The 26,035-nt window shown below is 42.4% G+C and overlaps 1 protein-coding gene across 4 annotated transcripts in view; it reads right to left on the bottom strand.

Moving 5' to 3' along the window:
• furinb (furin (paired basic amino acid cleaving enzyme) b) overlaps nt 1-26,035 on the bottom strand; it is a 61,431-nt gene that overhangs the window by 4,991 nt on the left and 30,405 nt on the right. For 3 of the 4 annotated variants that reach the window (XM_034534570.1, XM_034534569.1, XM_034534568.1), the window contains exons 4-14: nt 24,027-24,122; nt 22,213-22,341; nt 22,032-22,108; nt 11,362-11,450; nt 8,900-9,072; nt 5,345-5,557; nt 3,827-3,927; nt 2,104-2,207; nt 1,241-1,382; nt 936-1,115; nt 550-677 (exon numbers count right to left, since the gene is read on the bottom strand). In XM_034534570.1, the coding sequence (XP_034390461.1) occupies nt 550-677; nt 936-1,115; nt 1,241-1,382; nt 2,104-2,207; nt 3,827-3,927; nt 5,345-5,557; nt 8,900-9,072; nt 11,362-11,450; nt 22,032-22,108; nt 22,213-22,341; nt 24,027-24,122 (1,432 nt within the window). The remainder of the gene's footprint in view (nt 1-549; nt 678-935; nt 1,116-1,240; nt 1,383-2,103; nt 2,208-3,826; nt 3,928-5,344; nt 5,558-8,899; nt 9,073-11,361; nt 11,451-22,031; nt 22,109-22,212; nt 22,342-24,026; nt 24,123-26,035) is intronic. The other variant, XM_034534571.1, reaches the window with a different exon arrangement.

A 26,035-nucleotide genomic window follows, 5' to 3' on the forward strand; every position in this document is an offset into this window, starting at 1 on the left:
AGAGAGAGAGAGAGAGAGAGAGAGAGAGAGAGAGAGAGAGAATATTAAAGTAACACTTCTCATAGAGGGAACAGTGTGAGCTGGCTGAGAAGAAGAGGATATGGGGGTGGGGAAAAAAAGGAAGTGATGAGAGCAGACCAAAGACAACAGTGGAGGAGGAAGAGATACCTTTTCATTTCCCAAAGCCCCACTGGAGTTCGAGGAGTTAGTTGACTCTCCTAAAAATCTGCCACTGTTTGCCTTTTGAGGGAAAATGCAGCCCGATGATTGTAAAAAAAAAAAATATATATATACATGTTGATAACCAACTATTTTCTTGAAGAAAGATATTTATCTGTCCAGCAGATTTAAAGTTTTAATCTGTATATACTTCTTAGAGAAGCTTCCCTCTGGTACCAAAAATGATACAAAAATACTAAAAGAGCGAAACGGAGCAGAGGCTAATTTGAGAAGTATGAAAATATGCAATGGGGCAGTCCACGCCGGCATGAATGTAGGTTTCATGTGATGTGACCAGACTGAACAAATGACGGTGATGAGCGGGGTTACCAAAGTCTCGTCCATTAGCTGCTACGTTTTCTATTTCCAGGGTCCATTCCCCTTGAGGATCCTCGCCCCATGAGTGGGTGGTCATGAAGGCCCAGTCGTTGAATCCCTCTGAGGAGAAGTCATTGGGCCTGAAGGAAAATGGGAGAAGAGGTGTTTGTGTTATTCTTTCTGAGGTAGAATGCAGTTTTTCTTAGAATATTTTTAGAATGCAGGTAGAATGCAGAGTATACTTGTGGGAGTATCTGTACACAGATTAAATTTGAGGTATATGCACATTGTGTCTGTCTGTGGGTGTGAAAGAGACACAGGCAAAGACAGATATATACCAGGGCCCGGCTGTTGCTGTGTATAATGGTGTATATATAGTGCTGTATTTTACTGTGTACCTGGGAAACAGCAAGGTGGAGTGTGTGCCCAGTGGGCTGATAAGATGAATGGCCAATTTTCCTCTCTGGTTGTGGGAGAGAGTGAGGCGAGCCTGAACGTGTTCCAGGGCGCTGACGTACTCCGGTCGTCCCCAGCAGGCGTCCACGCTCTGGCTGAACACCAGCTTGCTCCCGATGTCTCTGCAGGTTTTTGACGAGAGGAGGGCAAGTTGGTTAATGTTGTGTGGCTGCAGACACGGTCACTGACAATAGTACTGCACTGCAAATCTACATGAGAGTCCCAGCTCCAAGGAGAATACACACACAGATACACCCGGACACACTCTAACCGTGGTTCTGCAAGCATGGTGTGAACACACTGATGCTGTGGTGCCACTGTGGTCCAGTTCTGTGCCAAAGACACCATGGCACCCGCATCCAGAAGCCCATAGCCGTACGAATGACTCACTGTGGGGCACGAACACAGAGAGATAAAGAGATAGACAGGTTGGTGGGTGGTAATGATGAGAGGACATTACAGAAAGAGAACTACTTTCTTTACTGGAATGCTATGGCTTTACATTCATTACAGTCCAGAGCATAAATGCAGTTCCCTCAGTTATTAACAACTAATTTAGACATCACTTTCTGACAATATTGTCAAAAATCATGTCAATTTGTTCTTATATCAGAAATACTCCTTTCCGTCTCATGTCGTGAGCAGACCATGCTATTGCAGAGTCAGAGCTGCAGCAGCATCGAAATGGACCGAAAGGATGTCGGCAGATAGATTCACGCGCTGTTTGATGTGCTACAGCTTAGCAGCTATTTAGTTTTCTAGCCTTGACAGAGAATATTGTGTAGCAGACAAAATCATGAAAAGAAAATTAATACTGTCAATCAGAGTGGAGACAAATACAGCCAATCACAAATTACTGATTTAATCCAAACTTTTTGACTGAAATTGTGGCACGCTGCAGTACACAGAGCAGCGAGTTGGAAACGGAGCGAGAGGCGATTATTGTGTGCGTATGTGCGCAATATTGAACAATTTACTGCACACAGAATAGAGTTTTATGATATAAAGATTATATAATGCATGTGCTCACAAATGAAAGTCCCATTGTATGCCAAATACTACGCCATACAATATACCATCTCTGCTTATTTTAGACTAGCCAGCCTCTACCTCTGCGTCCCACTCCGTTGGTCTTCCAGTCTCCGGCGCTGAGGCGTCCGGGCCGGGACGTTCTCACCACCAGGTGCTGCATGTCCCTCCAGGTCAGGTTCATACTGCAGAGACACAGGAAGGAAAGAGTAACTGTGCTGCCTTTCTGTCATTTAATAGCTCACACTTTCCACATTATGCACATTGTGAGAAAAAAAACGGTACGACTGTACAGTCGAGGAAATGTGAGGAGATATGGAAAAGGTCAAGAGTCTGTAGACAAATGATCCACATGAGACATACATTTCTGAAATATTATACGCAAACGTAGAGGAAGCCCTGAGGGATATGTCAGTCAACCATATCAACGGTATGGGCTCACATTACGGTTTAACACTGGTGTAAAACACCAGTATTAAAAGATACATCATAACCTATTGTGTTGAAAGGTTAGGGAAGACAGTAAAACAGTGGAGACAGTGTGAATGACTGTGTCTAGACCTCTCTGTAATGATAGTTTCTAATGAGGTCTGGGACTGGGGGATGAGGTCACCTTCCAACAGCAGAAGCCCAATAAAAATGTGTTTTTTCAAAATATATATAGCTTTATTAAGAGGCACGGCGGGGAAGCATTCGGACCAAAAGCCTTTGAGTTACCAACGATGAGAGAACTGCTCTGTGGTTTAAGATGATGCTTACTGAGTGCAAGGCCACCAGAGACAGATGTAGAAACAGGATTGCACTGTTGCGCATCACCTCTGCCACTCTCTGTATCAGCATTCACATCTCACATCTGCTCATGTGTTATTAATGGCCAGGACCCCCCCCCCCCCCCCCCCCCCCACCCCACCCCCCACCCAACCACTCAATGTCACCTCAGCCAAGAGTGAAGGGGAAAGAAAAATAATAAAAACAGCAGGAAGCCAAAACACTCTGCCTATTAAATGATTCCATCTCTGTGAATTCCTGTGTGGTATCAGTCTGGTACACGAGCTGTTATTACGGCTGCCTGTCAGGAGAACACAGACTCTACTGTCGTGGTAGAAGTGAGAGATAATCTTCGTGGTGGAGGTCTGTCAGGCAGTGCCCTTCTCTCATGATATGCAAGGTGAACCTGGGTAAGCTCAGTATGTGCACCTGAACTGGATCCTGGGTTGTGAGGTAATACTGGATTTGGTTTTGACACTCGTCAGGTGCACACTGACGTGGAAATGAAGTCAATTATGCAGAGCGGACGACGGCTGACTGATAAGAGGACTTAGCGCACCGCAAGATGCAACTGAAGATACGAACAAAATGGAGAACATATTAGCGCTACTGACAGGAACTTGGATACTGACACCTGGAGTCCTGTGTGAGCGATAATGAGAGACGCTCTCCAGTTTTAAATCTCCACGGCCGGCCCTACAGGTATTCAGATGTCTGTGTGCACTGCAGCTGCTGACTTGTCTGGCTAATTAACTGATTATCAAAAGCTTAATTTGCTGAGGAAAGAATTTCTGGGCTGAGATTTAGGCCAACGGCGACAGACACAGACACACACAGACACACACACACACACACACACACACACACACACACACACACACACACACACGTTACCACCCTCCAATCAGAGCAGTCCTTGAGCAACTCCTGCTTCACACATCAACACCATCTATGTGTACTGTAAAAGTGAAATGCCCACGGGGTTGACTATCGCAGTAGCTTTCTTAGAGGAGGAGGTTGTGTCCTTTTCACTCACTTGGCCTCCAGAGCCAGAGCAATGATCCCAGCAGCCAGCGGGGCAGAGGCAGACGTCCCTGTGTGAGAGTCTGTGCACTTTTGCCTCAGGTCTGTGGTCACCTTGGAGACACACAGAGATACAGAAGGTTAGACACAGTGAATATGACGGTGAGTTTTCCACATCAGCATGAGAGAAGTTCACAGTGAGAGAGGTGAGACCAGGGGAGGGCCGGGGACAATGGGAGCTGTGCCTGCAGTGATCGCGGGTGGGAAGGATGAGGGAGAGAGAGTGAGCAACTTGGTTCAGTTTCAGGTCTGTGGATCCCCGCCAAAGGGTCACAGCCCGGGAAGTGAATGTCAGCCAAAACAGCCCAGTCAGGTCGGGTGGCGGAGAGACAAAGTATGTTAGTACTCCGCGAACACCTCTGCTCTCGGTCTCTGCCAATGCCAGAAAGCTAATGAAGCCTGTCTGGGTCACGATGGGGACACGACAGAAATGAGAAAAAGCCAGAGCTGTGAAGGTCAGAGACAGCTTCTTGGTTTGCAACTCTTGGCCTGACAGATTGTGGCACTAATGGCCATTATCTGTGGAAAGCAGTCTTTCTGTCAGAGGAGTAAACAAACAAAGGTGTCTGCACACAACTGTTAGATATGGACTGGATAAAACAACACTGGAGCGCAGTCATACGTCATTATCCGTTTCTGAGGAACAACACTGATTTAGTGATGAGTCATTAATCAGGATCAAGCTTTTCTCAGCTTGCTTCAGTTTTCGATCGTTCTAAACTGAATCCTTTGAAAAGTTTTGTACACTCACAACATTATCGAGGACCTTGTGATGGACATTTCTTTTACTTTATACTGAAAAGTTTTCATTAAGGCCGGCTGAATAATTGATGTGAAAAAAAATCTAATCCAATAATGAAAATCGTTGCAGTGATGTTAGACGTTGGTTTTGTTTAAAAGCTGAGTCGAGACACAAATCTGACAAAGTGAACATAAATCCTAGTTTTGGATAAACGAACACTGTATGAACTCACTGATAGAACAAATGGAAGCTTCTGGCTACCAAAGCAACAATACAACAGCTGCTGTACATTTTAGAATGACTTCAATTTCATCTATTTGATGAGTTGTGTCTGCTCGCCTGCAGCAGGCCTCTGGTGTATTTAGAAGGAAATGGCAGATTTATGGTTTGTTTCATGTGATTCTATGCTCCCGAGGCAAGCCTTTCTTCAGCAGACAAGCAGCTTGAAGGATGCATTTGGCATCTCTCATTGTCTGTCAGCTTTGCTCGCTGCATGTTACACATCAGTCACTCTGATTTTAACAGTTGGTTGATACCTATTTTTGATTTTCCAGAGATGAGATTAATGTGTTTGCACACTTGAAAAGGTTTCCCTTCGGATGCGTCAGCGTGCACACATGTTTGGCTGACTAATAAAGCCATCGCAAAGTATGAGGGATACGTTTGTTTTTTTGATGCAAAGTGTGCGCGCGCATGTGTGTGTGTGTGTGTGTGTGTGTGTACACCCACTATCTGTTTCTCCCCAGGGTTTCCAGAGCTGAAGGTAGTAGCGAGGGTGGAAGAGCAGGGCTCGCTGTACCACGGCACGTTGCCGGACTGCGTGGTGCTGCTGATGGAAAGGGTGTAAATGCTGTTGGTGTAGCCGTCACAGTTGCAGCTGTCCTGCTCCCGGCCACCGTTACCCGAGGCCCACACAAAGATGGAGCCTTGTCCGCCACGGCCCTGTGGAACAGAAGCACGCGAGCGTTAACGTTCATGGAGACATGCACAGAATAGGTTTAGAGAAAGGGACTAACAAGAAGTGGTTGAAGTGTGAAACATTGATTCTGTGACTGCTTAAAGCACTTGTGTGCTTTTTTTCGCTCAGAAGCAGTGAACCGCTGAAGGCACAACTCGTATTAATACATCATAATGCCAGGAGACTTATTGCGGCAGAACATCAGATAACCAACAGAAGAAATGTAATTACAAAATCTACTCAAGCAGAATATAATTTAAGGGCATGATAAATGACAACATGATATTTGACAGTGAGACCGTACGCTCCGAACATACACACACAGTATGAGATGCACATGTAGTCGGGTGCTGTCCATCTTAGCGAAGGAACAAAGGGTATCGTTCCAGTTGGTCCAAGACACACAAAAAGCTTTTTTTTATGCATTTGTATCCAGCTGATTAGATTACTGCAACTCTGTAATGCCCCAGAAATCGATGGACCGCCTTCGGCTCGTACAATGTAAAGCTGTTGATATTTTTTCCTGCACATTTTCTGAATTTTGCCATTTCTTCCTGCACTAGTTACCTATGATCTTTAGAATCGATTTTTAAACTTGTACTGCTTATTTTTATGTCACTGGTTGGTCTGCAGAGTTGACCTTCTTTCTCTCCCTACATAACTGATATCTGCCTGAGGTCTACCGACCAGTTGCCGTCCCCCGAGGTCGGGCTGGAGACAGAGGGCAGAAGGACATCTGCAGCCAGAGAGCTGAAGCTGTGAAGCAGCCTCTGGATGTCCATTTGTTGAAGTTATGAAAACACATTTTCAAATGGCCTTTTAATTAGTTTTACTTATGAGTTTTATCATGGTTTTCTTCTTTTAAACAATATTTCTAGAGAGCCCTCTTCTTCTTATTACACCTTATTGGCTCTTCTGTGAAGCACTTTTTTAGTGTTTTATTTCTTTAGAAAGTTAATACATCTAGGTTAATTATCATCATAATCTACACACGTCATATTTCTTTTCAGCATTAATCACACCCTGTCATTCAAAAGATAAAATCAAACACTTAAAATAGACACCGACATTCAGAATGAAGATGAAAGATTAAAGCATTTCTTCTACCACAGACCAAGTGGGCGGATAAATTGTTATTTTTCTATAACAAAGCCAGAAATACATACTGTATGATAGAGAAACAGATAAAAGAAAATGTAGGGTGCTCTCTTAAAGCCCACATACACAGAGCAGAAATAATTAATCAGTTGATGGCGAAGAAGACATTAACGAGGAGAGAAAATATACAGTATGTATTTAATTTCTTTCTCTCCGTCACCCACAGAACACATAACTACACAAAAAAGGAACATACAAACGAGTGTTTGATGGAAAAAGCTGCAGGAATGTTTCGCCTCTTGTGTAGTTTAAGATTGTCTGTTTTGCTCTCTGCCTGAGGAAAAAATTGACATCATCAGTTCCAGTATTTTAGCTTCGCAGTCCCGATAAACACAAAGAGACATGAATCTGTGCTTCCTTATTACTGATGTTGCAAATGTTAATCACATGGACCTCATTTTCGCCTCAACTCCGAATACTAAAAAGCTGATTTGTTTAAATAGGATTTTCCATTTAATTTAATATTTTATTGTATTGTATATATTGTGCATTTTCATACTTAATATTCTATGTTTACTTTTATTGAAATCTTGCTTGTTGCTGCTACAACCATCTTTCCCCCTGGGGATGAATAACATATCTATCCATCTATCTATCCATCTATGCATCTATCCCTCTGTCTATCCATCTACCTATCTATCCATCTATCTATCCATCTATCTAAATGGATTCCTACCTCTTTATCTCACAAATTACCGCACATTTGGGTGGATAACTTCATTCTACTTAATGTGTTGATGCTGTCTGAATCGTACTATATCATAACACAAGAGTCTTGAAGCTTTAGCTAAGCTTTCCATCCCAATTTATGGCCCAGCGCTGCCTTTGCTGTAAGTCACAGAGGCCAGCCGATAACACTTCGGTGCCAGGGGTTATCTCACTGCCAGGAGAACACATGCTGAACCAGAAAGACCCTGTTGTGCTGCTGTCAGGCAATTTCTCCTCACTAACACCCCATGATATGTGGAGCGATTCACATTTTGGATGCGACATATGAATCATTCTTTTCCACAAAAAAGAAACGACTGCAGTCTTTGAATCTAACTATTGTTCTGCTGCTCTGATTCCACTTTCTCCCATTTATCATTTAGCTGTTCTTCTAACGCCTTTTGATGCAACATGCTGACACAAGAGAAATGATGACATTAGCCTTAGATAACGTGCCATACTCTCTAATGTCTTACTCGATCCAACTCTGAAGGGCTGTTCAGAGGGCAAATAACAAACTCACATACATGTATAGGTGGAAAAAAGCTTTTTTTGCTGGTATGAGGTACATTGCTCCACATATAAGGAACGGTTGTGTTGTGAAATACTCTGAAGGTATTCTCTTCCTTGCCAAAGGTTAGATGATGATCAATACCACGCTCATGTCTGTATGGTAAACATGAGCCTGCAGCTGGTTAGCATAACAACTGGAAACAGGGCGAAACAGCTAGCCTAGCTCCAATGGTGACGTAATCCACCTTCCAGTTCACATGAAGTATATTGTTTGTTTAATGTGCACAAAAACTAATGTGTAACAAGGGAAAGTTGCCACTACGTGTTGTCTTGGTTACGACTGAAGTTACCAGGCTACCATCAGAATGTTACTTCTCAACCTAAACCTGAGCTAAAACACTTGCCTAACACCTAACAGTCCCATTCTGCTATGCTCAACCTCAGCTCAACCTTATCGTAAACCCAAGCAGTTATTTGTGTGATGGCTAACCGTAATGTATCCTGTGCCTTAAGCCGTGCTGTGGAGGGCAATGGTATGTGAAACACTGTTTGAATGAGAAAATTACTTTTACACTAGAATGGATAAGAACATGTCTAGCACATAATAATATAAATATAAAATAAAACAGCAAATTGTTGTTTTTACATTGTGTTTTTTGAATGGGTCAGACAAGCAAGATATAACATAGCGGGTTTCCCCTGTTTTCAGTCTAAGCTATGCTAACAATCTGCTGGCTTCAGTGTCCTATTTACCATACAAACATAAGAGTAGTGACAATCTTCTCATCTATTTCTCTGCAATACAAGAAAGAGAATAGCGTATTTCCCAAAAAGGTCAAACGAGTACAGAGCTATGTCAAGCCATTAAGGAGCTGATGTGAGTTTGACGGTGATGCAAGAAACGGGGAAGATATTAGTAGATTACAAGTTCTTATGCTGCGACTCACCTTGGTGATTCCCTGGAGGAAAGCCTCCTTCGCCAGCTTGGCAGGGCCGTCCAGTGACTTGCCGTCGTCCTCCGGGCCCCAGCTGGCACTATAAATGTGGATGTGCTGCGGGTTCAGGCTCAGAGAGTGGGCCTCCACCACGTCTGTCACCTCCCCATCTAACATACGGACTCCTATAAAAGTGAACAGGCAATGCAGCGCCGAACAGGTTACCACACTGGAGACTTGAAAAGTGGTGGAGAAAGAGTGACAGAGTCACAGATGGTGAAGAGATAGAGAGCGTATGAATTTGATCTTTAGGCGAATGTGGGGAGATGTCAAAACCTGAGGGGGACTGCGAATTCCCATTTCATCTTCTGTCATAAAAAAAAAAGAAGAAAAAAAAAAGAAAAAGAAGGAGAAACAAAAGACCTCACAGGAAAAACCAAATACTTCACAGAGTTCCAGTTTTAATGAGTAAGCGTACAAAGCTTCACCCGCAGATGCTGCTCTGGTGGATATATTGTTTTTACCGTCACACATACAAAAGCCCAGCTGGTTGTTAAACCAGGAAAAGCTAGTTCCCCAACCCCAATGAACACACAGAAAGGACAAGAAGACCAACAGAATGCAGGAGAGAAAACATACACACTGGTATAAATGAGCTGAGAGTTTACAAAGCCTTCAACAGACTGGTGGACCCACACAGGGTGGCGCTGAATGTCACCTTTCATCATACCTGATACACAACCCGGTCTGAGCCTTTGAAGTGAGCACCCTCAGATCCCTCCTCTGAACATTAATGGCTGTAGAGAGGCATGAAATGAACCAACCTCAAATAAGGTCCATTACTGGGAGAAGACCCCCGGGCCCCCGAGGCAACACTAACACTGACGACGTCCACATTAAGACTTAAATAATCCATTCTAGACAACCTGCCTGGAAAACCACATGCCAGAAGAGATGTAGCCAAAGCAGTGATTAGCCTACTCTGTTGGCATGGGGAATCGGCACCACACAAGTTTTAATAATGAGTAGTCTGAAAAAAAAAAAAAGAAGTGCTTAACTGGGCAAAACATGCGACATTAAGCACAATATTTGCTCGGTAAATCATTATTCTCTGGCTGTATTGCAGCGGTAATGATAATCATTGTCGTAGCAATCCTCATCAACTTCCTGCAGCTTGACGATTCCTTATTAAAACACTACTGTGCGAGTTTTGCTCTAGCAAGTTGGAAGTAGCAGGTCGGAATGTAGCTATGAGTGTGTGTGTGTGTGTGTGTGTGTGTGTGTGTGTGTGTGTGTATGTGTGTGGAGGGAGCACAGGTACAGTAGGTGAGCCAAGAAGACTCAATTAAACACTAATCATTGGTCAGTAAGGATACACACATTTAGGCTTCCCCCACAAACCTGACCACACACACACACACACGCACACGCACACGCACAAATCAGAGCTCCCGAACCACTGAAACCACGCCGTGAACAGATTCACGGAGGAGTGCTTTATGAGAACAGGGCCAATGGCTTCGACGGGAGATGAATGGTAATGAAGACAAAGAAGGAGAATTATGAGTAACATCTGTGAACGGGGCTGCTCAGGGCTCCACAGGCTCCGCTGAGTCTTGTTGGCTGCCATCATGTCACTGACAGATTGTTTGGTGACTAAAGTTACTAAAAGCCTCCTTGGAATACTTCATCAAGTGCAAACATTTTCAGGAGAAAAAAAAACAACAAGAAAAAAAACAACCTTTCAGACTTAATTTCTGATCACGTTTGATTTAAAGGAACGTCTTCTTTTCTTGAATCCATGTCTGCACAGTAGTTCAAGTAGTCTCTTGAACTACTGTTCAAGAGACTGTGTTAAAGACCGTGCTTTTTAGGCAGATGATTAACACAGTGGTACGAAAGGACATCCGCTGGGTCAGTTTCATGGCATCAGCATTATACTAAATGTAGGCATCACAAAGGACTCAGGAAAACACTTTGGCGGAGAAATGGATGGAGTTTCAGATCAACTGTCAAATTAAGGTAGAGGGAATTATTATATTTGCAAGATTCTGAAACCTAATGTCCTACCAGTGTTAACAAAGCCACACTAGACTCCTTTCCAGAGGAAAATCTGCAGAAAGCCACGCTATTTTTCGCAGGAGCAATAGTTCAAGGACAATTCACTGGATGCTCTTGCCTCTCTCTGCATCTCCCTTTCACATGAACAACAGGGAGTCAATCATTCAGTAAAAGATACTCAGTGATTCAGAACAAAAACACAACAAAGAAATCTCTGACTGGGTCTCTAACAAAATGTGAAGACAGCCGAATCTTGTTTTTTTTGTTTCAGAGCTCAGCTGAAACAAATTCCCGTTTATTTTAATTAGCTTTAACGCGTGCATATTATTTCCAATTAAAAATAATATTAAAACTTAAATTCTAATTATTTTTAATTAAAAAGGTTCCCAATTCCAGTGGCGTGCTTCACTCACCTCCTATCTTAGCGTTGTAGGCCACACCGACGCCACACACGCCGTTGTCGGCTGCTGCTGCAACTTCTCCTGCACATCGCGTTCCGTGTCTGAGGAGAGACGCAGAGCACAAAAGAGAGTAATACAAAATTAAATGTGGGAAGATTACAAGAGACAATTTACACATCAAGCAGGAGCAACCCAATAACTCAACCAATTACTGACAGCAATAAAGCAGCAGTCGTTTGTAACACCCTGAACTGAGCTGGTCTTTTAAACAATACTCGAGCAGAAGCTAAAAATACACTGAAGTCAAAAAAGAAACGTAAACCCAGTGGACCTTTTGTGACTGCAGCAGACTCGTATTAGAGTTGTAACAATAAGTGCCAGAGAGCCTGATATTAGAACAGCGGTCCCCAACCCCCGGGCCGCAGGTTGGTTGGTACCAGGTCGCACAGAACGAGTGAATGAAATTTAAATTTGTTTTTATTTGATCAAAGTTGCAAAAATGTTTTATTTTGAAAAAGGACCGGATACATCCGTCTGTGCATCTGAGCCTCTCACGAGGTCACAAAATACGTCACACATCTCTTGAGAAAAGCTAGCGAGCTACATAGCAAACCCACAAGCGAGAGAAAACGAGTAAAAAAAAAAAAAAACGTCTTTGGAGAGCTTCTTTGTGAAGCGTTTTTTCTGCAACGAAAACTAAGTTACGGAGCAGACTGGACGTAACAAACACACTTCGGGTGTCGTTGTCTCCCATCACCCCGAGATGGCACCGGCTCGTTGCAGATAAACAACCTCAGGTGGTGAGTTGTATTTTTATGCACTTTATGCCGGTCGTATCATTTTATTACGTCATATTTATCGCCCACACTGTGAAGGCCGGTCCGTGAAAATATTGTCTGACACGAAACCGGTCCGTGGCTCAAAAAAGGTTGGGGACCGCTGCTTTAGAAGGAAGGAGTAATTCATTAAAGTAGTTTTATGCCAGAACGCAGAGAAGGCCATATAGTCATATAAACATTGTTGTTCCAGCCCATCTGATTATGGACAAATGTTCTGTGTGTGTTATCACAGCATGCACAACGCTTGGCATCTATGTACGACTCCTCCTCTCACCTCTACCACCCAATCACAAATACAAATCTATTCTCCTGTTGTATAGGCGACAGGATGCAGGTGCTTCCAATCAGAAGTAACTGAGGTGAAACCTGAGGAGAAGAGACCTTTCTTAAACTTCACCTTGACAGTCACCGGCCAGACAAATGAGATATGAGATGTTATCGATGGACATGAATTATTCATGCATTAACGAGTCCCTCATTAATTCCTTCAACCAGTCTTGTGTTTCTGAGAACAGAGAGGTTCCCCACAGAGCGGTTCAAACACACAAACACATCACAAGCAAGAAACCCTCCAACCCCCCAAAACGTGTTCATGAGCCACAGATCGGCTCTCGTAACAGCCGGTGACAAGTCTCCACCTTCACGGCTTTGCATCATTCCAGGAAAAAGAAGGTAATCGTGAGGGAAATGGATTTCATTTGTTTCATTGTCTTCGGGGGTTAAAGCCGTGTGATCAGACTGCGAATGGATGGAGCAGAGAGAGCGTTTGCCATTTAACACGGATCATTAAGATTGTCTGCGGATTACAGTAGAGATATCTGATTAGGAGGTGAACAGTTTCACACACACTTCTAGGTCGTGCTGCGTGAATGTTATCGGAACAAAGCTAATTACGTACACAGTATTGTTTTGGAAGAGACAAAAAAAATGACTTCCTTTTTGATCTCCCAACCTCCCCCCGATGATGAGGCAGAGGACAAAGTCGCTTCACAGGGTCAGAGTAGGCTGCGCCTCCAGCTGGGATCCTGATTAGACTCTGTGTAGCTCTGTGATTTATTACCCACCCGCTAATTCACACTTTTGTTCACTGAAAAACATTTTAGCAGAGGAGCACTGCTGTTTCCACCCTTCTTCTTCTTCTTCTTACTAGTTCAGGATTTACAACGTCAAAAAACAAAACTACAAAAAAAGACGTGTGGAATAAGGGAATTTTAAATCATTAATTAGGCTGTCAACAGCTATAAGCATTGAAGGGATTTTTAAACAAGTAATCACCTGGCCTGACAGAGGTGTTCTCTCAAGGACCTTGGCACAACATATGGCATGGCAGGGTGTAATACATCACAAATGCAATTAAATAATAATTATTGCCATCAAGAGGTTAAACTACATTGTTGTACTGCTAACTAGCTTGTATAAATGGCAGTGATGAGGAGTTGATGGCTCCCTCAATATATATATATATATATATATATATATATATAGATAGAAGTACTCAGGGGTTAAATTGGGATTTATTACGTGGGGAAGACGTTTCTTAGCATGTACTATAGCAGCAGTTTTTTGGTGAAAAGTGCAGCATCGAACACCATTATGACCCAATAAGCATTAGATAAGCAATATTATTCACAAAGGTCAGTCGATTTGGCCGATTATCAAAGAAAGACAGAGTAAATTAAAAAGCTTGAGGCGTAGTGCCATAAAAACACATTTGTGCGAGAGACAAGCTTGTAAGTAATATAAAATGTAAAATATGAGTGAAAAGACTGTGAAATGATATTGAGGAAGCTTTAATGCTCATTAGGACAGAGCACAATTTCACATACTACAATAATGTGGCTGCTTAACATAAAACTAAAAGTAAAGAGAGTAAAAGAGATCTATGTTTGAAGAGATGCAAGACACTAAGTGCTTCCTCTGTAATATAATGTAGCAGAAGCATTCTCCATTTTTATGGGAAGGGATCCAGTGCAGGTTCCAATTCACAAGCTATTTTTCTTGGAAATGATACAACTTTCGGTTTACACCCGTTTGCTTTAACGTTGTAAAACGTAGTATGAAGCTACAATAAAGCAATATAGATGTCACATTTTCTTTTGCAGCATTGTTAATTGCCTTACAGTGGAACAGCCCTGAGTAAACACAGTGGAAAATAAATTATAAAGGGAACACATTCTTTCACTACCATCGAGGGAGCCTGCGACTATCCACGCTGTCCAAGAACACATGGAGCCCCCCCTGGGCTGCCAGATGCCTCGGTCCAAACTACTACACGCTGCAATGTGCAGGCTTTGCTTGTTGAAATGCACCGCAAATAGCAGCTTCAAATGTCAACGCTCAATGACTTATGTTGAAACAAACAAACAACAAGCCTGACTCACAGATGCTCTGAATTCTTTTTTTTTTTTATATCGGATTCTCGATGCTGTAATTTGTGCGAACACAGAGATGCGCTATGTTAAAAATTCAAATGAGAGCCCATGATGGTTAATTCTTTGACTTGAGGTTGGCAATTCCTTTAGCTGCAACTACCTGCACGTACAGGTATTGTTTCATCCACAGCATCATTAAAAAAAAGAGCCTTTTGGGCTCCAGAAAGCACATATCTTCAGACCAAGGAGCTGAAACAGATGTGATGCCAGGCAGGGGATCCAGCCAGGATGGGCAGAGTGAACACAGAGCCAGAGGTCTGGGAATACTTTGTAGAGAGATCAGACACAAGCAGCTGGTTTGTGTGTGTGTGTGTGTGTGTGTGCATAAGTGATTGGCCTGGATTGAATTTAGCCAAACCAGCCAGACAGCTTAATATATCCAGAGAGGCTCAGACGTTCCAGAGCAGACAAAGGGTTGAGGCGAAGCCACAATTCTATCTGTCAAATGTCCATGAAATGAAATGATTTCCCAGACACTTTACTGAATGCCTCCATTCTATATCCATTTAAAATAGATTGGAAGAGGTGTCAGACACAGCGAGTCCCCGGGTCACGCGTGAGTGTAGTCTGAAAAGTTTCTACGAGAGATGTGTGGAAAACAACAAAAAGCGTGATAATAATGCAGCCTCATCTCGGATAAAGACAATCAAAGTGAGTAAATATTTGAGTGAGAGCCCGAGGATGGCAAAAGCTGTGGTGAAAAGACCCAACAAAGCTAAACAAAGTTTAGATAAAAGACCGATGGACTAGGGCCGGTGGACTAGGGCCGGTGGACTAGGGCCGGTGGACTAGGTCCGATGGACTAGGTCCGATGGACTAGGGCCGGTGGACTAGGTCCGATGGACTAGGGCCGGTGGACTAGGGCCGGTGGACTAGGTCCGATGGACTAGGTCCGATGGACTAGGGCCGGTGGACTAGGTCCGATGGACTAGGGCCGGTGGACTAGGGCCGGTGGACTAGGTCCGATGGACTAGGGCCGGTGGACTAGGGCCGGTGGACTAGGGCCGGTGGACTAGGGCCAGTGGACTAGGGCCAGTGGACTAGGGCCAGTGTGACCTCCTTCATCTCATCTGAAGGAGGAAAGAGATGAAGTGAACTAATGCTTTTATCTCCCCTCCTCAGGACAAGGCACCATATTTGGTCAAATCCATTTCCATCTCCTGGAGAACGTGATTGTCTCCCAACACAATCTCTCTACCCATGATGCAATGCGACCACAGACCATACAGTGTGCACGCAATTGTATAATAATTCTACATTGCCAAAACTACATCTTATTGAAGCCTCAATGTTGATCAAATCCTCGGCCTTAAGCGTTGACTCATACTAACACACAATTACATAATTAGCTGGGCTAACAATAAATAAAAAACATTGTTTATTTGCATATGACTAATTCCATGATTTTATTACTTTGGAGGGTTTTTTGTTATCACTATAAGACCCCATGGGATGGGAGGGGGAGCACTTGGAAGTGGTAGAATTTGACAATATACTTAAGTACAGGCGGTGCATTAGATCCAAAGAAACAGGAGAGACTTGACGCTAGACTTCACCATGGCAGCGCGAGATGGATGTATTGTATTTGATCAGGCGGCATTGTGGTTTAATTATATTCCTGTCAATAACTGTTAACTTTCTTTTATTTACTTTGAGATATGAGTGTCGGTGGAAAGGTTCGCATCGTCTCATCACTCAATATGAGACTAATTCCCAGCCGTCACAGTACTCCAGTAGCTCCATTTTTGAGGGGGCTTAAATCAGATTTGGCAGAGCCTTTAGTGCCGCTTATTGTTTAACTCCTTCACGCAGAACTATAAATCCACCTTCAAGGGGTGCTGCAATGATTTAGTATTGCTCCTCTATAAAGTTAAGAAAGATAAAGAATATTCAAAATTAAACAGCAAAGGCCGAATAACCCTGACTTTTAGTCCCTAATGTGGATCAAGTTCCACAGCCTACACTTCCAATAATGCAACTGCACAGCTTTCCTCAAGTTCTAGAAAGCTCTTCCAGAGCCACACAAACGTGATACGACCTGAACAGGCTGAGTGGCACCGTCAGTGATGAATTAACTCAGGTAAAAGCGGTAGAACAGACCAGTTCTGTGGGTGTACTACCAGCAGAGGAGTGAGAACAGCTCCATGCTTTCCCATACAGGCCTCGAAATAGAAAGACTCGTATTCAAGCATTGAGAATTAATATTTACAGACCAAGTGTGACTGATGTCATGCTTGGCTAAACTGTAGAATCTGTCGCATGGCATTACTCTGGTGGTTTATATCCTCTTTTAACAATTTTTTAGGAGGGGCTGAATATTGGAGCTGCCAAAAGGATCAGGCTATTATCTGCTCAGCTCAGCTGGCCTTGGGCACGTCTGTTCAAATGCTTACACTCGAGTGTGAAGTGGCGATCTCTTCATTGTGTGGTACAACACAGGAGGTGCTGTCTTCAGCGTTGTAGGGAAGAGGACCAGTTTTTGTTTTATTCCATACTTTAATGTCCTGGGTTTGAGAAAATCACATACAGAGTATAGTTCTCGTTTCTGGGTTCTTAAAGTGACGAGACCTTTTTGTGAAACTATGGGCAGAAGACAGAGAAACGCTTTGGAAAAATGTTTTCAGACCGTCATCAGGCAAAAGTAGAGAGACACATTTACTGTGATGACCATTCATGCCTTTGGGCAATTTAGAGAGTCCAATCCATCTGACTTGCATATCCTTACATGGGAGGAAAGTAATGGGGACACAGAAGGGGACCAGAAAAACAAAATGTATTTTTTACTGTGCGGCAAAAGCTGTGCTACTCTCTGAATAAAGATCATCACTGTGATATGGAGCACTGAGGTAGGAGAGGAAATAAACAATTCTAATGGATAGAATGGCCATGAGCTATCTGAAAAGCACCTAAATAAACACAAGGAGATGCACAGCAACTCAGTGGGGGGTACGGAGTCCCAACTAGATACGGACTGACAAGCTTTATTGCTCCTTTTCCCACAAGGTTACCGTGATGACTTTCAAGCCATTTGCAATAATTTAAACATGCTTTATTGCATGTGGGCTTGCTCAACAAATTGCTCAACATCTTCTAGGATGTCTAAACAGGACTATCTTTACACAGACTGCTTGAATCATTCAACAGCATCCAGTCTGAGCAGGGTGACCCCGGCTGACTACAGGTGATCGGACTATCACGTCCAATTACCATGGGCGGCACCTTGTCGGTGTTTAGAAAACAGCAGCTTTCAATCACGCGGCTCTTTTATAGACAAACAAATAAAAGCAGGCTAGCAGACAGAAAGCCAGAGGAATCAGATTTAAGAGGTCCCTGCCAACAACACCTCCAACAAGAGTCTGGAAAATAAACAAGCCAACCCCGGCAGAACAAACAAGACAACAGGAAGCAGAATTATATTATTAAGGCTGACAGCTTTGTAAACAATAATCGCTAAACTCAGTGTAAACAGTAGAAAGTGTTTATCTGTGGCGTGTGATGGCAAATAGAGAAATTATTATGCGCTTATTTTCAGATTGTTCTTTCTACATTCACGCCGACAGCATTCCACCAGTCTGAGACTTTCGTCAAGCCTCAGAATGAAGATTGAAGACTCGTAATAAGGCTTTAATTTAACTTACTGAATGCAGAGTTCACTCGTTTATCTCTGAGGTGCATCCTCTACATACAATAGCGGCTTGAGGAAAACAAGTACTGTAAGGAGTGTAAGGTTGTTCTATTTAAACATGTCTTCCACTCCTAAAACCACCAAGGACAAACTATATATCTCTTATGTCAAAAAGCATGCTCGACATAAGAGCTTAAATATGGATGCCTGAGAAAACTCAATTCTGCCGAATGTGTCGGCAGCAAAGCCAGCGCAGCGCGACCCGCTGTGTCAAACACTGCAACAGAGGCGCTAAAGCAGACGATGCAGGAGGAAGCTGTCTTCTTTGATTTGTGCTGTTCTTCAGCCTGATTTGATCTGTACTTGACAACTCAGGTTTATTATCTCCATACAGACCAAGATATGCATGCAGCGTGTGTACGGGTTTTGGCATTTTCCGTTGAATTCGAATACATAAATAGGGAACGTGTCAGGTGTCAGATGCTACGTGTCTGCCAGTGTTTGGCCAAGAACAAAATGCCCCAATGTCGTATTAAACCCCCCGTTGACATTTTCTGGTCATTGCAGCTTGAATTCCAAGTGGGTTGAGGCTTATTTTCTGCCAACTAAGTACACAAAATACTGTACAGTGACACATTTAAAAAAATGTTGTGTTTACAGTGAAGCACATAAACATTTAACCTCTAGAGTCTGTTGCTGTCACAGTTTAATTTAAGCAATATGGTAGGATAAGTAAGAGATATCCTCTTGAATCAAAGTCTAAATGGCGAGATATCATTTATGAAGGATGATGATATTTAAGAATTATTGTTATTAAGTAGTTTTATGAATAATTTGTATGTTTTATTAATGGGAAACACTCCAGAGAAGTTTCCCATTTCAGAGATAGGTCATAAGATTGATTCCTTGCTTATATATGTGTTACTCCTTAAACATATGAACTCATATGAGTGACTTTACCTCCTAATGATTGCAGGGCTTCACCAAATGTTCTATTGCTGGGGATGCCTGCCCGACCTTGACTAATGTCATAAAAAAAATCAAGAATTTAATGAGATGAAATAATGCAAACAATGTGTTCTGCAGCAGCTGCTGGAGGTGCATTTACCATTTTTCCTTTTCAGTGAATTTCTGCTGACGAAGCAGAACTTTGTTAAGAGAAACAAATGTCCACAAAGGAAAGCGCAATTTTATGGACAGAGAGACGCGTTCAAAAACCTCTTTTGCTCTTTCACAATGCAATCAAGCTGATCAGCCAACACACCTCTTCCTTCGTCTTCACAGCCTTGGGTTTAAGTCCCTTTAGTGTTTGGGTGCTGAGGGTTGGTTAGACTGAAGGGCAGACAGGGCTGTAGCATGTCAATCATTTTCCAATAAAGGCCGTCACTGCACAATCTCATGGTGCATCTCAATTAATGGACCGCTGTGAAAAGTTCTCAAGAGGAGCTAATATAATAGCAACAAGATTGCAGAGGCAAGGGGAAGTTAGATGGATGGAGACATAAAACAACCTCAAACAAAAATTCCAATCACCACCACAAAGCGCTCATCCAAATGAAAAAGTCAACTGACAATCCGCACAGCAGTGTGCCATTTTAGATGTGTAATAATGTGATGTAGCAGATCTTTATTGTCTTTCACGTCATCTTCCTCAGTCAGGAACCCAGAGGAGTCAGGATGACTCAAAACATAAGGTTTTATATGACTGATTTATAAAGATCTGGAAAATAATAAAATGTATTGCAAAATATACAGATTATTGAATATAAGGATTATGGATTCTATTGTTTAGACTAGTGACAAGAGTGTACTGTATTTATTTAAATACACTATTGGATACAGCATGAATAGTTTCTGAAGACATACAATAAACCATATCACCCTGAACTGGGTGATAATCTCATATAATCATGAAAATGAAAAAAAATTGTCATCACACTTTTAATTGTATATTGTATTATCATCACTATTTAAATCCTTATAATGACAATGACGATACTGCACAGCCCTCTTGTCACTCTTTGGGGGTTATAGAAATATATAGTGTTCTGCTTTAAGGTTTAGGAGACGGGAGGTGAAATCAATTATGCAAGCCTCTGCTCTAGCACCACCCTCTCCATCCACATCATACTGACAGAATAAAGTGAAGAATAAATAAAACAATTGACATGATGAAGCACAAATGGATTACCTGCTTGGCCAGACTTCCACCAGCCTTCAACTTAGCCTGCACCCCCTTCAACAATACCAAGACTACAGAGCACCTCTAAGGATGAACTCAGATATGAGAATTCAAAAAGAAGCCTTGCTTGTCATCAGTACACATTAACTGACCTTCATGGCAATGGACCATGGCCGCCTCTGACTCCCTTTGCTTTTTGTTGTCCTATGAATACATTCATATAATCTCATTGTGAGGCGGTTGGCAGCATTACTCAGCTGTATTTCTCTCTTGTGATTTACATAACTCATTGGATATAATGCGTTTACAGGTCACATCAAACACTCCAAGCTGTAGACGGAAACACACCCTTGCTTTTCATTCCATGCCCATAAATTGATCCAGTCTGAGATAATTGTTCTGGCAATTGCACCGACGGGTAGCAGAGTGTGTGTTTCTGTGTTTTTATTATATGTGTGTGTCTGTGTCTTTCTGAAGTCATAGCATGGGGAACCAGAGGCAGGGAGTAATCCCCTCCAGTAGTGCTTTGTTCCATCAGCAGGACAGAGTGGGATCTACTTTACCCTGACAGAGAGGGCGAGGGTCGCTCTGCATGGCTGCTCAAGCTGTCGGCAAGGACAAGAAACAAGGCCTCTGCTAAAAGAAAACTGCTGATACTAGCCTCTTTTAAGATTAATAAATACTGCAGATGAATAGATCATGATGAGGAATGAGGACAGAAAAACAAAGAGAGAGAGAGAGAGAGAGAGAGAGAGAGAGAGAAACAATGTCAAAGATCTGTCTAGATTCTATTCTCCAACAATAGTTTCTATAATCACACAAAACCTTGTGATGCTGATATTGCTTCTCCCCCTGGCCAACTGCAAATGGATGCTGCGCTTTGAAACCCACAATAAAGCAAACAACTAAGAAAAGACTTGGTGGAAGCCGTCCCAGAAAAGAGAGGTTTGAGCAAAATCCTGCTGTGCTTTTCAGAGGCGGGATGTAGCTTCTCATCTGCTCCAGGGGGATTGGACAAAGGCAGAAGACCATCGTGTTTGAAGAAACAGGGGAGAAGGGAGGAGGATGCGGCCTTGCTGGAGCTTTGGTGTTCCATCAATAAATTGAGGCAAACTTGTTTTAATGTGACCAAAGACTGGAAGGGAAGAGCATGAATCACTGAGGGCAAATAAACAAGTATTGTATTAGCAACAAATAAGTGGCTGTGGGGAAGTGCGAGCTGGAGCTTGAAATTCAGCCCCAGCAGCTTGGCTTATGTATTGAAGCAAGAAAGAAGAAAAGGGAACAATCTTTCAAGACTTTGCAGAATAACTGCACTGGTGCTTTCAAACTTTATATAATTGGTTTCTAAATGTAAAAAAAAGCACTGGCCGTATAGACTAGTCAAAACAACAAGGGTTAGACAGGGGCTGTTTGGTCAGAACAAATTGGATATCCCAGTCCAAATGATTGCTCAGTTCATGAATGTGCTTGTCCACTCTCACAATTAAATTAATCACGTCTGCCCCCGTTTGCCAAATTCCCTTCAAGATTGAAAGCCAACTTTGTAGCAATTCTGATCACTTTCTCGTGGTGTTGCCAGATTTCTGTTTTCGCCAACTTACCTGTTCTCATTTCGCTGCGTGTATCTCGGTTGGGGGTCAGCATCTCCGTCATTAACATCATAGCTGGCCTCAGGGTCCTGAGCCAGATGTGAAAATGGTTAGGACACCAATCATGGCAATATAACTTGCAGCCCTCATTTGACTTTTTTTCCATTAATGCTGTTGTACTTTTTGGACTCACATAATTGCTGACGAGGTCAGGGTGGTCTTTCTCAATACCATCGTCCAGGATTGTCACCACTACACCTTTTCCTGTGTAGCCTTGAGCCCAGGCTACTTTAGTATTCAGGTCTTGATGTGTTGGGGTGGACTGAAAAAGACACACAGCTTTTGTTTAGCTGTCAATCTGCTGTGACTGACACTTCCCAGACAGACCAACAGAAAAGGCCCGTTGGTATGAGAACAGCTTACATCATCTGCAAAGGCCTTTTACCTGCTGTGGAGGGTTATGTTAAAATCAGACATGCTCAATACAAACATAAAAGGGAAGATCAGGGGGGATTCATGGACACTTAAAATTCAATTTTAATGCATCACCCCAACATGGGCTGCCACTTTGGGCGGACCTGGCCAGTGGGAGCTTTCTACTGTCGTTACGCTGTCAGAAAGGACGACAGACAAACCAACTGCAGGTTGAGAAATTCTCGAATAGAGCATTTGCCTCTCTCACAAAAGGAATAGCAATCTGTGAGCTTTCAGAAGATAGACAAAGCATGTTCTGGATGACTAACAGAAAAAAGAAGAGAAGAGAAGTGAGCGCTCGGGGTAAAAGAGATGGTTCAAGATAAACATGGATAGAAATGGAAAAGACATCACAGACAACCTCCTCTGCCCTCTTCCCTTGTTTCCTGCTGATCTTTCTCCACACGGTATGACTGATGCTTAGGTAAGTAGCTTGAATTCCTGGTTGGAGGCTTTGAACTGGCACAGATGCCATTCAATACACATTTTAAGTTAATGTTTGCAAAAAACTGGTGGGGCCCGTGTATAAGAATAAGCAAAGATAAAAGCCCCTAAAGACAATACATTGGTTTTACTACCAAATGAAACATCAGCATGGTCTGCATATGCCTTCAACTAAACCCTTGCTTGGTTAGAGCTGTGTAGGAGAAAAAAAGGTTTAAGTTCTCAGAAGATAAGCGGTCTAATGCTGAATGGCAGAATTGGTTTCACAACTTCTATTCACTGGTGATATATGTCTGGGGTAGTTAATGTTGTCATCAATCTCTGGCAGTGACAGAGGTTTTGTGGATATAAAAAAGGAAAAAGGGGAGATAAGGGCGCATTTAAGGATATCAGAGAAAAGCTGTGATTAACCAAACAGACAGAGCCGGGGCCATTTGTTATCAATGTTTCACAGATGAATAGAGTTTAGTATTCAATCTGTCCTGACATTTCATTTTCCATTCAACCGGGCATCCTCGGATGCATTGTATTGTGCCTTCTTTGACTGTGTTGGTGATGAAGCTGTGGTAACTAAAGCCAAATGTTTAGTCCAAAAGACAATTCAATGTATGCATATCTGACTGACCATGAGGCAATTAATAACTTGTGCCGCTGCAATAATGAATACGTCTTAAATCAGATAACGCGTCTGCAGAGATTAATCTATTGAATGCTGTATGAGGCTGAATACGAATGCCATCAAGGTTTAATTAGAAATAATTGCAGAGCAGAAACGCAAATGTGAAAAAAACCCACTGCTCTGAACAAATCTGAATGCAGAGGAGGACCTTCTCCTGGCCTTCAAAATCTTAAAAAGGCAATCTGAATGGAATACAAAAAAAGAAAAGTGGTTAAATATTCTACGGACTGCACTTACTAATTTGTTTGCTACTGGTAATGTTACACGGAAGCAGCTTGAAATGTTATTGCAAATTACACTACGTATGGCCTTTTAGGAATAATATCTAGTGAATGTTTGACATTTTCAACGTCATCTTAGCGATAATGTCAGACTAATTAAGTCTATAAAGATAAGAGACCATCACACACCAGGTACCACTGCTTGGGGAAATCTGGGTCTGTTGGGTCTTCGTAGATATCCCTCTTCTTCCTCTTTTTCACCACTTGCTGCTCCGCCCACAGGACCTGTGACACACACACACACACACACAATTCATCGTAAACAGTTATCTTCACATGCTATTGTGTAATTACTAATGTTCTAATTTCCGAAATTGTCCCACAGACTGTAGACGTGGAAAAAATACCCAGCTGTGTTCCAAAAGCAATAACTAGAAAGAGAGGCAGAAGCAAATCTAATTTATTTTATTCCCAAGATGCTGAGGGGAAGTGGCTGCTGTACAGTGTGCCAGAAAGGGCCCTTTGAAGTCCTGGAGGCTGCAGGGAAATGCACATGACTGATAGGGGTGGGTGACAGTATAAATGCTAGTCATATCATTTTGGTTATATATATATATATATAAAAAAGAGAAAAACACAGTTCTTGCCAAAAGCCACACAATAGCAAATAATTTAATGTCCCCATGCCAGTTAAAATGACTGGTCCACTCAGTATTTTTCTGTTCCTCTGCCATGCTTGCATCTATATATTTTGAGAGGTATTTTACTCTGTAAGCATGATTGACAGTGGTATGAATGATCAAAGGCATCCATAGACTTTCATATTTGTTCATATTTTTCCAGACAGCCAAATATAGATTTGGCACATTTAACTATGTGTATCGATAACTGCGCATTTCATATCCAAGCTGCGAGACAAAAATCCGACAAAAGCTGAGAATTTGTAACGCTAATAAAGCCAGCCTTCTGGAAAACAGCGGGCCAAAATACTCTCATTTCCAAAAGAAACTTGTCTTGCAATAATACGTTTTTTACATCAATAAATTAGCCGTGTGTGAGCCAAAGAATGAGACGTGAACTGATTCGAGAACCACAGAGAGAAGTGGATGTCTCGTGAAGGACCTGTGGTATTGCTTTCACAAACATTACACTTTGTTACAATTAAATAAAAGCCAATTAAAAAGGAGGAAAACATTCAAATAATATTGGAAAGCTGAAGTGGACTGCTGCAGTGGGGCATTTGCAAAGATGGAGTGTGCAACTATAGGATAGACACTTATCCTCTGAAGCACTTTAAGCAAATGCTGTTATTATTGTCAGTGATGAATGCATCCGTTGCTGAATTTTTGTTGAAGGTGACAAAGCTCAAACTGATTCCACTTTTTTGTCAAGAGCACTGAAGCGACACACATCTGAACTTGTAAATGGCCTCTACAATGCCCAGCAGATTCTGAAAGTCCACTTTGTTATTCAAGTATTTAAGTTATTTTCAAATGGTTTTTTTCTCCACTTTCTCTTGCTGCTGTCAGTTGTTTCTAGAAGTGAGTGCTTGTTTCATGATTACATGCTCTTACAGTATGAAGCCCGTTGTGTGAATGTTCAGTGCATGAATGCATTGACCTTGTTTCATGTGACTAAATAATTAACATTTATCTCATTTCAATACATTTAGAACTGCACACGACGGACTATGTTGCACTGCTGGCCACTGCACACCACATTATTATCAGAGCAACATGATGAGCTGGATACAGTCATCTACTTTGGAATATATAGTGTTTCATCTATATTCAACTCACGGCTTACTTGTATAACAATGCCTTATGAAAGCTGACAGCCATAGAAATAATTTAAATGGATCTCTTTGATTATGGCAAACTGTGGAATAGTTTCGATATGTGCAAAAATCCGCTCTTAATGAGAAAAAACAAGGTCTAATATAAAAGAAAACCAAGCCGGTGATGGTAACTAATTAGAAGTACAAGTACCACCCTTGAGGTCTGGGACAAGGACAAAAGGGAGCCCGACATAACCATAGTGAAGCAATCATGAGGCAAGAAAGAGGTCTTGGCGTGGTCTCGTGTCTGTGATCCGCTTGAGCAATAAACTACTTGTTCCATCTCTCGCACGGTGTCCTGTGGGCTTTCCTGACGGATGACTAAGGAGAAGGCATGCTCGTATTGTTGCAGAGTGACTGG

The sequence above is a fragment of the Cyclopterus lumpus genome, chromosome 6 (assembly GCF_009769545.1).
Source record: "Cyclopterus lumpus isolate fCycLum1 chromosome 6, fCycLum1.pri, whole genome shotgun sequence".
In the NCBI taxonomy this organism is placed as follows: Eukaryota; Metazoa; Chordata; class Actinopteri; order Perciformes; family Cyclopteridae; genus Cyclopterus; species Cyclopterus lumpus.